The 16,512-nt window shown below is 42.9% G+C and overlaps 1 protein-coding gene across 18 annotated transcripts in view; it reads left to right on the top strand.

The window, feature by feature from the left end:
* The window catches only part of afdna (afadin, adherens junction formation factor a), an 83,979-nt gene that overhangs the window by 20,619 nt on the left and 46,848 nt on the right, over window positions 1-16,512 (top strand). For 8 of the 18 annotated variants that reach the window (XM_089021395.1, XM_089021391.1, XM_089021403.1 and 5 more), the window contains exons 2-15: window positions 1,194-1,389; window positions 1,481-1,593; window positions 2,471-2,628; window positions 2,704-2,861; window positions 4,455-4,612; window positions 7,346-7,430; window positions 9,212-9,358; window positions 10,435-10,479; window positions 12,098-12,192; window positions 12,264-12,514; window positions 13,528-13,597; window positions 13,685-13,823; window positions 14,546-14,751; window positions 15,509-15,529. In XM_089021395.1, coding sequence (XP_088877521.1) covers window positions 1,194-1,389; window positions 1,481-1,593; window positions 2,471-2,628; window positions 2,704-2,861; window positions 4,455-4,612; window positions 7,346-7,430; window positions 9,212-9,358; window positions 10,435-10,479; window positions 12,098-12,192; window positions 12,264-12,514; window positions 13,528-13,597; window positions 13,685-13,823; window positions 14,546-14,751; window positions 15,509-15,529 — 1,842 coding nt within the window. The remainder of the gene's footprint in view (window positions 1-1,193; window positions 1,390-1,480; window positions 1,594-2,470; window positions 2,629-2,703; window positions 2,862-4,454; window positions 4,613-7,345; window positions 7,431-9,211; window positions 9,359-10,434; window positions 10,480-12,097; window positions 12,193-12,263; window positions 12,515-13,527; window positions 13,598-13,684; window positions 13,824-14,545; window positions 14,752-15,508; window positions 15,530-16,512) is intronic. The other 10 variants (XM_089021393.1, XM_089021405.1, XM_089021396.1 and 7 more) reach the window with 7 other exon arrangements.

The following is a 16,512-nucleotide window of genomic DNA, read 5'->3' as shown; positions in this document are numbered from 1 at the left end:
GTGCGCCACTGCCGGAATTGAAAAGCTGTCCTTGTAGATTACCGCAATGGAAAATTGAGGCAAAGGATAAACACAACTTGTGTGTATTTAGACTCCAGACGTGTTTTGCAAGCTGACGTCGAGCTCGGAGCTGAAATTCAACCTGCCAAACCACAATTCCTTAATTGCGTTCCCATTTTGAGAATTTGTTGTTATTCCGGCGGCATCAAGGCAGCAGGATTTTTTTTTTAACCGTTGTCTGGTTGGCTCTGAGATTTGAGCATTGTGAGATTACTTTGTCTTTGTTTGACAGACGCCTCACTCCCCAACACTCCCATTTCCAATTTCTAAAAAGCGGTTGAAAACTCCACCGTCCCTTCAAATATGTATGATGAGCTTCCAAACTGGCAGGGCATTAAAACAACAGGCGGTAAAATGAGGAAGTGGACTTTGGCATGGGAATAATCACCGGCCTGCAGGAGTGCCGCGGTGAACTTTGACCTCCAGCCAGGCGCCTCCGCGGGTGCTCGTCGCCCTGTAACTATGTCGACGTTTCTTTCCGGCCGGGACAGGCCGCACTTCCTGCGCTTGAACTTGGACTGAAAAGCATTCAGTACTAACCTTTGTTTGCCGGTCCGAGTGGGCCGGCGTCTCCGCGGTAACAGTCGCCGCTGGTTACGCAAGCTGGAGAATGGCAACCCTCCGTGGCCCACATTCCAGCACTAAATCACAACATGCGCGCGCATTCCTGACCCCGCCTTTGCTATCAAAACGGCGCTCAGTAGTTCCACTCTACTCGATTGAGTCACATGTGGCGAGAGGCGCGAGAAGGGAAAATAAGGAGTGGCCTCCCGTTCAAGTGTAAATATGATAAAAATGCTTCGTTCACATGTTGTTTGGCAGTTTCTCCATGTTGAGACTACAAGTAAATGTATCACGCTCGTTCTACATGTCACTTGTCACCCCACCTCATGTGTTTGTTATGAAGCAAAATAACTCTCTATCCAACTCCCATTTGCATCGCTCACCTGCCTTTTCACGGCACATGCATTCACCATCACAGATGCTACAGTGTAGAATGTGAGGGTGATGACCCCAGATGGACCAAAATGATCCTTGCAGCAAAAATGTACTGAATAATTTTCAGAAAACAAACACACACACAGAGGGTGATCTATACTGATGTGCACTGTGGATGTGTGTCTGGCTTGCAGGACCTGGAGTTCCACGGCGTGATGCGCTTCTACTTCCAAGACCGCGTGGCGGGCAACTTTGCCACCAAGTGCATTCGTGTATCCAGCACGGCCACCACTCAGGACGTCATTGAGACACTAGCAGAGAAATTCCGGCCCGATATGAGGATGCTTTCGTCCCCGCGCTACTCCCTCTACGAGGTCCATGTCAGCGGTGGTGAGTGCGCTTCAGCGTCCCGTAGAAATAGTTTGGTAAACGGCAACTTCATGGTGCAAATACCTATTTGTATGTGTGCTTCTTGTGTTAGAAGAGCGGCAGCTGGACTTGGATGAAAAGCCGCTGGTCGTTCAACTCAACTGGAATAAAGATGATCGAGAAGGACGTTTTGTCCTCAAGAACGAGAACGACATCCTCCTGAAGGTTTGCAAACAAGCTTATAAAACCAAAGCCATAACGAACCATCACCGTACAACAATCCACCTCAATTTTTCACACCTACCACCACTGTCAACAATGCACTTACACCCACTTTTCATCAATCGATCACATTCTCTTCCATACACCAAAAGACTGCTAAACACAAGTCTACCCGTATGTCTTATACCAGGTGTAAAAATGTATTTTTTTCGCGGGCCATGACTGAATTTTGTGAAAACCATCTAAATGTGTCCCCACCTCCGCATATTACTGTATTTTCCGGTGTATAAGATGCACCCAAAAGCCTTGATCTCCTTCAAAAGATGACCCCGCGCCTTATATGCAGGTGCGCCTTATATGTGAAGTCATATTGAGCCACAACAAGTCTCGTGACAAATGTCAGCAACCACTGACTCAGTTTCCCCCAGGAGAAGAAGTAGTAGTCTCGACTGTAGTGCCTTATAATGTGGTGGTCTTTATATTTGGAAAATGTTTTCATATTCATATACTATATTTAGAAAACCTTTTTCATTCATTGAAAGTGTGCCTTATGCTCCAAGGCGTCTTATAGATTGCAAAAGTTTTCAAATACACCATTCAATGGGGGTGCGGCTTATACTCCGTTGCGCCTTATACACTGGAAAATACGATACATCCGCAATTGACAAGATATCGATGGATAATGAGAATTTTACATTTTGGTTCAGACTCCAGCAAGCATCATGAACATTTTATTGCTTTTGTGGGCCACATAAAACGATTTGGTGGGCCAAATCTGGCCCCTGGGCCTGTATTTTGACAACTCTGACATAATTGCACCCCGGCACACCAATATAACTACATAACCTCTTGTTATCATTTTCCTTCCTTTCGTGGAAAGAAGAGTCAGAGCAACGGGCCCGAAAAGGAGAAAGACGGCGTGATCCAGAACTTCAAAAGGACGTTGTCCAAGAAAGAGAAGAAGAAGGAGAAGAAGCGGGAGAAGGAGTTTGCTCGGATAACGGACGGCGATGAGCAGATGCCCAACCGAGATGACGGGTAGAGCGATCGACTCATGAGGGATGCGGAATGTAAACGTCTGTGGTGTATGTAACATGTTTGCATCTGCCGTAGGGAGAACAGGCTGGCTGCCGAGGTCTACAAGGACATGCCCGAGACCAGCTTCACTAGGACCATCTCAAACCCGGAGGTGGTGATGAAAAGGCGCAGACAACAGAAATTGGAGAAGCGCATGCAGGAGTTCATGAGCAGCGACGGAAGACCTGACTCGGGTACGACAGCGTGCGGATAGTCAACCCCCCCTCCCACTGTGAGGCTTTGGAACTGTGCCCCGACACAAATGAAGCAAAAGCTGACGAGTACCATTTAGACAAAAGTAGTGCTGCACCAAGTTAGCAGAATACGTACCAGGCCATTGTTTGATGGTACCGTTCCTAGCACTGTAAACCTAAACAGATACTTTTCTGTTTCCCAGTGGTGGGTTTTCTAACATGGTTTCAGCAAAGCTCCTGAAGCTCTTGGATTGGTTTGCTTTTGTGAGATCTATTCAAAATACTTTTTCACTTAGTCAAATTTGTTTTTCCACAAATAATAATCATACATTTCATTTATAAGCACCTTTCAAAACTCTCAAGGATACTTTACAGTCACAGGATATTTTTTCTGCGGGTGAGCAGAAGCAGCCACACGCACCAGCGTTCACTCAACCCAGAAGTTTCAAATTTCCCCATTGCGGGACGAATAAAGGTATTCTGATTCTGATTCTGATTCTGATTCTGAGAAGTAACATAAAGTAAGATAGCTAATAGATAGCCAGCTAGACAGTTAGCTAACTAGCTAGATAGCCCTATAACTAATAGATAGCCAGCTACATTGCTAGCTAGCCAGACAGCTAATAGATAGCAAATGGATAGTGAAGGAAATAAGTACATTTATTTACAACCTAACAATAGCAAATAGATAACCAGCTAGGTAGCTAACTAATAGATAGCAAATTTAAGTGTCTAACTGGGGATAGGATCCTCAAAATAATCCAGCACTGGTTTGAATGTGGAAATCAGAATCATCTTTATTGCCAAGTATGTAGAACACACAAGGAATTTGTCTCCGGTGGTACACGTTGCACTAGTATCATAAAAAAAAAATGCAGAGGCACTATACCGTTATATTTGGGTTATTGTTAATAGCGTTAATGGCTTGGGAGAAGAAGCTGTTTAAATGTCTGCTGGATTTGGTGCGCATGGATCGATAGCGCCTTCCTGATTTTAGGAGCTGGAAAAGGTGGTGGGCAGGGTGCGGAGGGTCCAGTAGGGATTTCCGCTCCCTTGTTTCGATTCTTGCGGTGTGCAAATGCGAATGTGACGGGACATTTTAATGTTTAAATCACTAACTGAGAATTAGAAATACTACAAGGCGCATTATGTAATTCACAAACATGAATATTTCTGCTTTTGGGTTTGAACTCTTCAAATGTAACCCTCAGTATCATCTTGCAACTTGTGAATTTACTGCATGCAGTCAAGGGATCAGGAAATTTTGGCAACCATCCACAGGAAGCATACAAATACACGCACAGGGAAGAATGGGCGAGTTTTTCCAATCAATAGCCTCCATGAGGATTTTAAAAAAAACGTGGTCAAATACAAAATAGGCCTTTAGTCGCTGTTGTCCTGCACGTTCATGAGGAAAAAAGTGTCGCGTGATGCACTCAGAAATGCCTTAAACAGATGTGAAGTCACCCAAAGCAGCTCTCTCATTAGCCTCCAAATGAAAATGTGTACTTGCGTCATGAGTCTCTCTCTAGCCTCCTTAACATGCTGGGGAGTAATGTTAAAAAAATATTTTTGGGGTGTGGGTCTTGGCAGGGGGGACGCTGCGCATCTATGCCGACAGCCTGAAGCCAAACATCCCATACAAGACCATCCTGCTGTCCACCCGTGACACTGCTGACTTTGCTGTGGTGGAAGCATTGGAAAAGTATGGCCTGGAGAAGGAGAATCCACGAGAATACTGCATTGCACGGGTAAATAAGTTTTTTATTACTATTTTATAAATTGGGCTTCTATAATTTATGTACAGTAAATTCTCGTTATATCGATATCGGTTATATTGATAGTACTGCATATTACGATACTATTGTCATTTCCCGGCAAATTTCTCGTCTTTTATGTATAATTAGTTCCGTTTCGTACGATACCGGGTTATTACGATAATCCGGTTACTACGGTGCCCTTTTCATCTCCCACCAGCCATTTCGCTCTGCTTATATCGATACAAAAGCAGTTTAAGCTGAGTCGATATTTGCTTAGGGGTTTCTATACAGTACCACCATTAGCGATATCTGTTTCGGTCACACCGTTGGTCACTTGACCAGCTTTCGTGTCTTGCACAGTGTAGCAGAGATGCAATAGCATCTGAAACATACTGTAGTCTTCTTATACGGTATACAATTGTTCAACACCAATTTCAACCATGGGGAAACGTACGAATTGTGACCTCGGAACGAAGTACAAGGCAATAGTGGCTGTCGAGGACAATCCAACAAAGAGCAAATCCTCCATCGCGAAAGAGTTCGACATGCTGCAGAATACTTTATCAACGTAACTAATGTAAACGTTGCAGTTTTTGTTTTCCATACACATATTTAATTGTGTTGTATTCAGATATCTTTATCGCTTGCAATAATCACTGTTTTTCAGACAGTATGTACATGCTGGCGTTCGTGGTTCCTCTCGTGTGTATAGAACAATGTTGAGTGCTACTCAGTCACGATTGCAAGAGTGTGTTATGAAAATAATAAATGATGTTTTTATTTAATACTTAAGTTTATTTTTCACTTCACTGCAGTACAAAAGCATGCTCGATACGCAATCCAGGAGAAAATTACATGTCATTTCAAAGATCTCCCATTTATTGCCTCCTTTTAATGCAGTTCGGCGCAGGATCGGATATATCGATAGCCCGGTTATATCGATATTTTTTCCGACTCCCAAGAATATCGATATAACGAGACTTTACTGTATATAAATTGAACTAGGCCTGGAGCAAACACTTATTTTGATAAGGTGCAATTAATTAAATAAAACTAACTCGTTTTCAATCGCCGTCACTCCAAAACATGAAAGTCTGTTCTGCACTTGTTGAACAACAGAAATCTGAGAAAATTTACTGTAGACAAGCTGCACTTCTGTGCATTTGGCCAGCTCTTATTTAACTCGTTCACTAGTCTGACAATGTGCAAAAATGTGCCAGGGTTTTTGTCATTTTCACTCAAAATTGCAGGACCCACAGAATATTGAGTTTTAGGACTACATAAACATTCAATGCAGTGTGAGAAACTTTAAACATTCATCTTTCATCAGAAAAAAATAGTTAATTCTTAAGTTATATGGGTCTGATGTTATATGAGCTTGAATTGAGGGCGGCTGTCCAAAATACAATGCAATACATACATATTGGTTTGAATAGCGCTTTAACAACAGCTGAAGCTGTAACAAAGCGCTAACATGGACAAAAGGCAAATGCTGCCTTCCTCATGGATTTGAAAAACATTGCCAGAGACCCTGGCCAGCGCTTTATCGGTACCCTGGCATGAAAACCCAAAACCTGAACAAATTTGTGAATGGCGCTGCAGGTCACACTTTTCAATTCCCCCAAAAATTCGGGAATGGCAGCGAATGAGTTAAATAAGATCCCTCAATAATTCATCTTTTTTATATTCAACATGATACTGGATTGTACCATTATATGTAATACAAAATCACCTCACTTGAAACAAATAAACTCTCCACCTTCATTGGCTGACTCCTTCGTTACTCACCAGGCTCCACATTTTTATTGTCACGCACACTCACATTTTTTTTGGCATGTAAAACCCAAAGTCGACAAAGAAAGTGATGCTTTTATTGGCCATTTTGTTTCAAGATTCCGAAAAAAAATCTTCTCCATTGAAGTCAGTACTCAATTTGTTAGTTGCTTTAATAACAAACAATGTTTGATTGCCGCACCCCTAATCAAGACCAAACAGCTGTGGTGTCCAAGTAAAGTGAGATAACACTTTAGGCGCTGTCTTTAAACTCCGTATTTTGTCACAGGCCATTGAAGCGGCCGTGCACACACATAATTGAACACACAACATGTTAAAGCTCTGGGGGAAAAAAGCAATCGAATGACTTTCACGCAGAGAGCAGATGCTGAGGGTTGGCTGTCTTCCACAGCCTCCGCAGAGTCACCTCACACGCATGTGTGCGCATACACACACACACACACACACACACACACACACACACACACACACACACACACACACACACACACACACACACACACACACACACACACACACACACACACACACACACACACACACACACACACACACAAGGACACACATGCACACTGCTTATATTTATTTGCTGATGCGGCGGCATCACAGCAAAAGTCCATTAGGTTAGTGAGCTCGGCAACACGCTCGCCTGTCAGCCATTCTGGGGGATGGGCCTTTGTGTGCATGCACAAAAAAAGCAACAGAAAGCTACAAATAATAGTGATGTAGTTTCATGTTTTTGATTTGCCAACTGCTCGTCAACTATCGGCCAGACATTTTATTGTTGTGCTGTCCCGGAGGGAGTATTATAAGAATACGACTGAAAATCTTTTAATCATCTCACAATGAAAGGATTGTGAGATGAAACTACGCCATTTGGTAAATATCTGTGAATTATTAAAATCTCAACTTTGTCTTGTTGCTCTACAGCAAGATGACAAGTCGACTAAAGAGGTCATCCTGGATGATGGCGAATGTCCCCTGCAGATCTTCAGGGATTGGCCTGCTGACAGAGGCAAGATAGATTTTTGCATGTCTATACTGCCTCCTTGTGTTGCTTTGTCAACATTACAACTACAGCAGGAGTTTGTTTGGATTGGAATAGACTTTATTTGGAATACACTTTATTAGTATGATCCGTGACCAGTCTTGTATTTGATAATGTTTCTATCTCTTTTCTTTTAAAATGAATTAGAAGTACCCCAAATGTGTTCACTCATGTGCTGTTTGACTTGGACCTCAATTGCAATAGTAGTCGTTTTTAGCAGAGGATAAATAATACATTCTTGGGAAATACAGTAAATATTCTCGAGTAAGAAACCATATTTGCAGTGACCAATCTGTCCTTAAAATATAAATCCCTTATGTAAGAAATGACTACGGTAAATGCCCTGTATGTGAAGTATGGTGACAAAATGAATGTGAAACAACACAAGTAATAAAATGCAAAAATCTACTATCCAAAAACTGTTTATATGAAAAATTTGATCAAATTACAAAACAACAGGAATAGCCAGAAAAATAAACTAAACACACCATACTGTAATCACACCAATGCCATACACGACAGTATTTTAAGTTTTTTTCCATCTCACATAAATTCCGATACAGTGATACCTTGTCTTACGAACTTAATTAGTTCCCAGACAGAGTGTGTAAGGCGAAAAGTGTGTATCCCAAAAAAAATCCCACAGGAAACCATTAAAATGCGAATAATCCGTTCCCAGGTACCCATAAAACATAATTTTCTACTTTCTAATTTTCTAAGCCTTAAAACTACACACAATATACCTTATTTTATGTACAATAAATTTGCTATGGTATTATAATTAAAGAAATAAACTGTACTGTTTAATAAAGTCGTTTTATTTACCTTTGCGATGGTCGTTGATGGCTTGATGGAATGGAGTGGCCGGTTTCATCAGCATTGAACACTTGATGAGGAACGTAACCTTCTTCTTTTACCATCTTGAGGACTGATCCCTTGTAGGTGCTTTCTCTGCGATCATTTTATCTAGTTCCTCATCAATTGTGTTCTGTTTAGCTGGGTTGATAGCTTTTTGCATCAAGTGGCTTGTGCGGTTTGTTTGTGGAGCCTGATTGATGGGATATTTCAACCTTGCAGTGTACACTCGGCCTTTCAACTATCAAAGTTTAAACTCTCTCACTGTCGTCTGCCTGTCTCATGAATGTTTAAACCACCACCCCTCACTGCTGCGTTCTTGACCAATCACATGGCTTTAACCGAAGACTGGGGGCGGGGAATAGAGGACACAAACAGTCAGCTGCCATTTTGTTGTTAGAAGAACGGGCTCGTTCGTGAAAGACGCGAGGCAGTTCAGTGTACGAAAAAAGTTTGTATGCCAAGGTAAAGTTCGTATGCCAAGGTAAAATGTTCATAAATCTAACGTTCGTAAACCGAAAAGTTCGTAAGCCGAGGGGTTCGTAAACCGAGGTATCACTGTATAATGAAATAAGGCAATTTTAATGCACGGGCGAGGGATAAGTAATTTTATAGAAGGTCACAGTTGGAAATATTCTCTGTATTTTGTCTGTGTTTGTTTACATTTTTTGCAGACCTATAACACCAATACATCCCTGTAAATGCTCTTTGAAAGCCTGTCGATGGAGTAATTTGACTAATTTGAATGGTTTCAATACATGTGTGTTATGTTTGACAGTAAAATGGAACTGTGGTTGAAGAGCTGTTTGTGATGGGAAGCTTGTTGTGATGTTGACTTCATTGACGTTGAGTTCATTGACTTGTCAATTTTTTTTTTTTGGTGTCGTGTGCAGGTGCGTTGGTCTTCCAGTTGAAAAAGAGACCACCTGACTACCAGATGAGAAAGATGAGGAAAGCAGATGATAAAGGCCTGCAAGGGAGAGACAGCTTCGTGTCTCTGCCGCCTGAAAAACTGCCTTACCTGGTGGAGCTAAGCCCGGGTACCCGATCACGCACCCACACACACACACATACACGCAATGGCTAGCACATCTCATTGAAAGTGAACTAGCAAAAGTCCCCGGAACAGGCGTTGACCACGTGGTGTCACTGTTACTCGTTTCAAGAAGCAAAACAAGCCGGGTCAACCATTGGTGAAGTCTTCATGTTGTTGACAATTCTTAGAAGTTTAATCGCACATGAAATTGATGTTGAAGTCTTCGTATAATCCAACCTACTCCATGCCAACTGCCACTGTGTAATTTTAGGACGATGATGGGAATGTTCAAAATACCAGCCTGGAAAAATCCTCACTTGACTTTGAAATGATTGGACATTGCGTTGTGAAATGGAGATCCATACTTTGCCCAATTACAGCTTCGAAATTGGCGACCTGGTTTTTTCATTTACACTTGTGGGGCGAGCATTTTTTCTTGCAGTTGTCTGGTTATTAGGTATTTCAAAAGGGGCCTTTTTCACCATATAAAACCAGATGCTTGAGGTTGTGATAAAATATAAGTGACATTCTCAAGTCCAAAAAATCTGCAAAAGATGATAAATCACAAGTGCCTAAACACATTCTGGTCAAAATCTCTCATGACGGACTCCTTCGCTACCACAGACTTTAAGTACGTTATTCACCGTGGGTGTGTCTGTAGAATTTAGTTTTGGAAACCACTGTAATGACTAACAAATCCCAGAGCGGATCAAATTTTGATGATTTGGACAGTTGCAAGGCTTTTTCAAAAAACATTTTTGATGAATTATTGCACCTCTAGCCTAAAAGTGGCAAAATACACGAAGAGGCTTGAAAAACATAAACAACTCAACTTGATTTTACCTAACAATCTTTTTTCTTGCTTCCCCGTCACTCCCTGTCTACCACTCAATCACACTAACCGATCACGCCTGAAGACTAACGTCTAACGAACGAAGACTAGCGAATCTTGTCATCTGATTGCCTAACACATTTTCAGCTTAAATTTCACCCTGTGTCTCTTCTCTTCCCTACTTTTTATCGTGGCACTGCCGCTGCGTGTGTGCGTGTGCGCCCCCTGTGCATGTCTTCCCGTGATAGGGCGAGGGAATCACTATGCCTACTACGCCTATCGGCATCACGAAGGTAACAAAGTTGCACCTCACAGCCTCTCTCAACTGTTATGTGTAGGCTTTGTTTGTCATGTAAATGCCAAAAGAAGAGATTAAAAGGGCAAGAAAGTGTTCACGATGCACATGAATGATGGGAGAAATTTCGACCATTCAGAGGTAGGGGAGAAGGTATTGATATCTATTTTTTTATATTGTGTGTCAGGAAAAAAAAATCCAATTTTTTTGTGTGTGTCTTCACCAGAACTAACTTTCCCTTCTCCTCACTATGATCTATTTTTCCTTTTACTTGTACTAAACTCCCTCTTCGATGACTCACCAGACGATCTCACCCATTAATTTACATTATTCTGATCGTTTATTCAAAAAGCTGTATTTTAATGTGTAGATATGAAATAACAGGCTGTAAGTACATAGGCACATTCTAACAAATCCAAAAACTCACAAATGTCTATCATTCAGTTGAAAAAGTCAGACTCTCAGTTATTTCTTTCACCTAACGCATGAGGACCTATCATAGCTGTGTCCGGCGCCGCCATGTATGGACATTAGGGATATATAAATATGGCCGATACGACCAGTAAGACTTTAGTTCGCTGACAAAGCCTCTTGGATAGGAGGCGAAACGTCCGACACCTTCAAAAAAGTACAGATGACGGCTGAAGAAACCTTCTCATCGACTAACGCAGGAGTGTCCAAACTTTTTGCAAAGGGGGCCAGATTTGGTGTGCTAAAAATATAGGGGGCGAAACTTTGTCAGAGGTTCTTTACATATGACAGCAATGAATTGAAATAAATCGCTTCGCATTGAACTCTTTAAAAACAGCAACTGTCACTTTACAAATGAGGCAGACAACAGTTGTTACGTGAAGAAATAGTCCAACTTCCACCCATCCTTGAACCGTCCGTCCTCACAGTCAACTTTTCTCTTGTCGCCATTTTAGAAAAATGTAAACATTTAGAAAATCGCCATTTTAGAACATTGGGGGGTTCATTCAGTCAATGACTCATACTAATTTGCTGTTCCAAATTTAGCCTCTACAGGGCATCGCTCAACACATGCAGGTAACAGTGCTACTGTCCAATGCAGTGGTTCTTAATCTTTTTGGAGGCACCAAACCCCACCAGTTTCATATGCTCATTCACCGAACCCTTCCCCCAATTGACTGTGCCTATTAACTGCAGTCTAGACTGAGGGGTGGACCTCTGTGGCGGAGGATCCACCGAACCCCTGAGAGCGACTCACCGATCCCCTAGGGTTCGATTGAACCCAGGTTAAGAACCACTGGTCCAATGTATTAATTCTACATGCGGACCAGATGTTATGATTTTATGACGGAGGCTGCAGGCCCGATGAAAATTGACCACGAGTCGTATTTGTTCCCCGGGCCAGACTTTGGACAATATGACCTAATGACTAGCGTTTGTCAATTTGGTGCTTTTGGGAGCTAAATGTTATGATCAACCAAATTATATGATTACAAATAATGAAGTGTTAATTTGTATATCCCAAAAAGAAGACATTTTGAATGACACTGAATGAATATGACTTTCATTTCCTAAAATGAGTGCCCCCTCAAAATATTTCCCCCTCATTTCTTCTATATCTAATTGATTGCCTCCCTGCTTTTCAGATGGGTCGGATTCACGGGACAAACCAAAGCTGTACCGCCTCCAGTTTAACATCACCGAGGTGGGCTCGGATTGCACCGACGACGGAGCCATCCAGGTAGCCGAGAAAAAATTCTCAAAGATGCATTGTGCCGTGAGGGTGTGTGACGTTTGCGCGTGTGACTTCAGCTGCTGGGCCCGGGGGTGCTGCCTCATCACTGCAACCTGACGCACAGCGAAGGCCTGGTGACGGTGACGCCGCAGAGCCCCGACGCCGACACCTTCGTGGACGGCCAACGCATCAGCGAGACGGCCGCGTTGCGTTCGGGTGCTACGCTGCGCTTCGGATCGGCGCACGTCTTCAAGTTCGTCGACCCGCTCTACGACCAGGGCGTCAAGAGGGAGCCTGCCGCCGGCATGCGCGCCAGGCACAAATCTGGGTGAGGCAACTTGAGCTTTGGATTTAATATCAGCTGTGTCACATGACTTTTATTTTTGATGTTGTTGAGTGTCATTCTTGTCAAACTCTGTGGTCTGCGTTTGGATCTGCTTTGAGTTTGCGATCCTCGCCGTTGTGGTTGTGGTTGGAGTGATAGTAAGAGATGCTCCCCATCTGTGAAGGGGGCGAAACACGACGGCGAGGTTTGAGATGAAAGAAGTGACACATCAGAGTAAATGAGAGGAGACCCTGAGCAAGGTTTCCCCGGGCCCTCTAATCTTATCAACGTGGTGCAGGGTGGGGCCACCTACTTGTCCTCCTCCTGCGCTTCTTCATTTTCCTCCCTTTCGGGTCCAGCATTTGCATGGTCGGTGAGAAACAGAGCACAAGTATGATTTTCCAATATGATTTCAACATATTGGTAGTGACAGATGATTGAGAGGAGTGGTCACGGCTTGCGGTAAAGTAGCTTCATTTGTTTCATTTCGTCTCGATGACTTCAATTCGCACGCAACGCCACCCTGAAGGCCAGTTCCGAGTTTTAGAAGTTACGAGGATCCATGTTGATTGGGACGTCTGTACATTTGGATGACCTTTGACATGTCAACAAATGTCTGAGTGTGCTTTTTGTGATGTTTGGCAAAGTTAACTGTTTGACTTTGTCACTTGAAACACTACTTGGCCCTGGATTGTTTTTCCACACGTTTAAAACTCGATCCGCGCTGCTTCTTGACAGCTGGAAGTCACATTTAGCTGTGTGGGTCAGCACACGCTGGCAACTCCTTCTACAGCCAATGCAAACAACATTTGCGTGTGTGTCAGTACCGTACCGTATTTGTACATGACAGTTCATGCAGCCATTTTTTTTACTAGACAGAATTACGCTAGGCAGCTTGTCTCTGGAAAACACAAGGAAGAGTTTTGTTCTGCTTCCTTATTGTTTTTACGTCCGACTTAGGTGTCGTTATGAGACATCCTCCATCTTGACGTTGCTTTTATTTGTGTCTGCCGCAGCAGCGTTCCCGAAACCACCTTTGACCTCCAGGGTGACATTCACAGCGGACCCGCCATGCCTACCAGCAAGGTAACACACACACACACACACACGCTTGGTGTGTGTCTGTTACGTAACATCAAAGTAAGTGATTTCACACTCACTTGATGTGAGCAGAGTTCGGGGAAGCTGGAGATGGAACGTGGGATGGTGAAGCCAATGATACGAGGCGAGCTGCAGGACGGCCGGAATCAGGATGGCTCGGCCAACCGGTCCGATTTGACTCTGCCGGCTAGCATCGAGTTCAGAGAAAACTGTGAGTCTAAATGCTTACTTGACACAAACCGGGACGGGGTTGCATATTGTTTTTGGAAACAGGTGGAAATTTAGGTGAACTTATTAAAAAAAAGAGGCTTCAAGTAGTTTAGAGATAACATACTCGTGTTTTAAAATGGTTTTATAAATCTGTTATCTTAATGCTAACACATCATGGATTGGATTGGATTAGCCTTTATTAGTCTCGCAGCGGAGAAATGTACATTTAACAGCAGCAAAGTTTAGAAAATAAATACAAGAGCTGCTGTAAAGGCAGCCACTCTCGCGGCGCCATCTTAAAGTCAACAAAAAAACAAAACTACAAATAATGTGACAAAAGACAAGACATAGACAGTCATTTAATCTTAAACATCTTCTCTTTGTTGTATGAAGCAGTTCTAGATGAAAGAGGAGACGATCAAAGCCTCCTTTCAGAGATCAGGATCAGGGACGTCATGGTGAAATATGCACGTCTGCTACAAGCTAAATGTTGAACACACAAAGCTGTAGTGTCCATTGATGAAAAGAAATTTTCTCTCATCTCCCGTCCCACGTAAATCCGCTTCAATTCCAAGCCACGACAGTTCCACATACGAATCTGCGCCCTGCGCTGACGCTCCTTTCTTCTCATTGCGGGCAAACAAGTAGTCCCGCTTTTAGTAACGATACATTGATATCACTCTGCCAACATGTGTATTTGACCTTTTCTGACTTTGTCTGCAGCCGAAGACACGTTCCTGTCGGCCATCATCAACTACACCAATAGCTCGACGGTGCACTTCAAGTTGTCGCCCACATACGTCCTGTATATGGCGTGCCGCTATGTGCTGTCTCCCACCTACCGGCCCGACATGTCTCCATCGGAGCGCACGCATAAAGTCATCGCCATCGTCAACAAGATGGTGAGCATGATGGAGGGCGTCATCCAGGTGAGCACTTTGATCTTCTTCTTTCTCCTCGTCCGCTTCCCGTCCGTTGGCGTTATGGTTTTTGGTTATCTTTTTGCGTGGCACGTCTCCCCACACTTCACCTTTGTGATGCCACTGGTCGTATGTCCGTCTGTCTTGTCTTCCGCTCGGGTATGCTAATCGCTAGTACAAATGATATTACGCAATAGTGTTTGCGTAAATGTATGTTTGGAGAATTTATAGGTGGTAACTCAGCACAGAAAATGACATGCTGTTAATTCAGTTCAAATGTGCTTATTTTCAGGAACAATTTAAAGAAAATGGTTGATTTTTATCATTGACAAAAATCATTCTAAAAAGCACCTTAAAAAAAGAAGTAGACCATATTTTGATGGAAGAGAGTTGATGACATAACAGTTTGAGAAGTTGACATGGTGAACTTGTTTTTCGGATCCAGATACATAAAATCTGACTTCAAAATTTACTTTATCATTTTCGCACAACCTGAGCTGACCTTGACAGGAGAGGAAAACGCATATATGGTCAAATACTCTCGATCGTGGACCGATTCATAAAAGTCATTTTGAAAGCTGCGAGGGTTTCGAACAAGATGCTGATCTTCATCATTGTGTGTGACAAACTTCATTGTCCATCATGAAAGTCATGTCTGTCTGTGTGTGTGTGTCATCATAGTGTAGCTGTTGACGTGTTTTCTCTTTGTCCTGTGAAATGTGTCCTTCCTCCTTCTCCTCCTCCTCTTCCACTTCCGTCCATGCAGGAAAGTCCCGAACAGGATCAGGTAGGATATCACATCATCATACTCTATCACCTTTTCTTCCACTCTCTCTCTCTCTCTCTCTCTCTCTCTCTCTCTCTCTCTCTCTCTCTCTCTCTCTCTCTCTCTCTCTCTCTCTCTCTCTCTCTCTCTCTCTCTCTCTCTCTCTCTCTCTCTCTCTCTCTCTCTCTCTCTCTCTCTCTCTCTCTCTCTCTCTCTCTCTCTCTCTCTCTCTCTCTCTCTCTCTCTCTCTCTCTCTCTCTCTCTCTCTCTCTCTCCCCTCCCATGGTTGGCCAGTTAACATTTTCATTAAATGAAATTAAAGGCTCTTTTGTGCACATTAAAATATCAAACATCCATATGAGAACATGATGACAACTCTTAACTCTGAATCACCATTGTAGAAAATCACAGTTTAAAAGTCCAAATGTCTAATTTACTGATTCGTCGCCTGCTACATGTGATGGCAGAAATAGCGTTGATAAGCAGTATGTTATTGAACGGGAATTGTAATCATGAGCTGATTTCTCTTTCTTAACTTGGCAGCCATGTTAGTCAGAAAGCCAATAAAAAATACAGTGATACCTCAGCTCACGAACTTAATTGGTTCCCAGGAAGTGTGTGTCAGGCGAAAGGTTCATCCGCCGAACATTTATTTCCCATGAGAAACCATTAAATTAACCAATAAATTAATTCCTTACACGGAGCTTTGTCGCCCTCTTCTGCCTCTTTTTGGTGCAACATGAAGTTTTCAGACCAAACAAGTACAGCAAAATGCATTGACGTGATGGAAGGACTGCTACAATGTGTCCTTTTTTCGGTCAAGGGCGTTCCTTCAGTGACATAGGGTGAGGACTCGTCACCAACTCAAAAACAAGACTTCCGGAATTTTCAGCGCAAGACTTAAAACGTAAAATATAGCTATATGCGGTGGAATCTTTGTAAAATACGCTCAGCAGAAGTCATTTGAAGCCATTTTACAAATTATGGACACAACTTGTCCGGAG

This window comes from Hippocampus bargibanti, linkage group LG19 (assembly GCF_051943395.1).
Source record: "Hippocampus bargibanti isolate YZ-2025 linkage group LG19, ASM5194339v1, whole genome shotgun sequence".
NCBI lineage: Eukaryota > Metazoa > Chordata > Actinopteri > Syngnathiformes > Syngnathidae > Hippocampus > Hippocampus bargibanti.
Note: the sequence above shows the minus strand (reverse complement) of the source record. Positions and strands in the feature narration are given on the sequence as shown.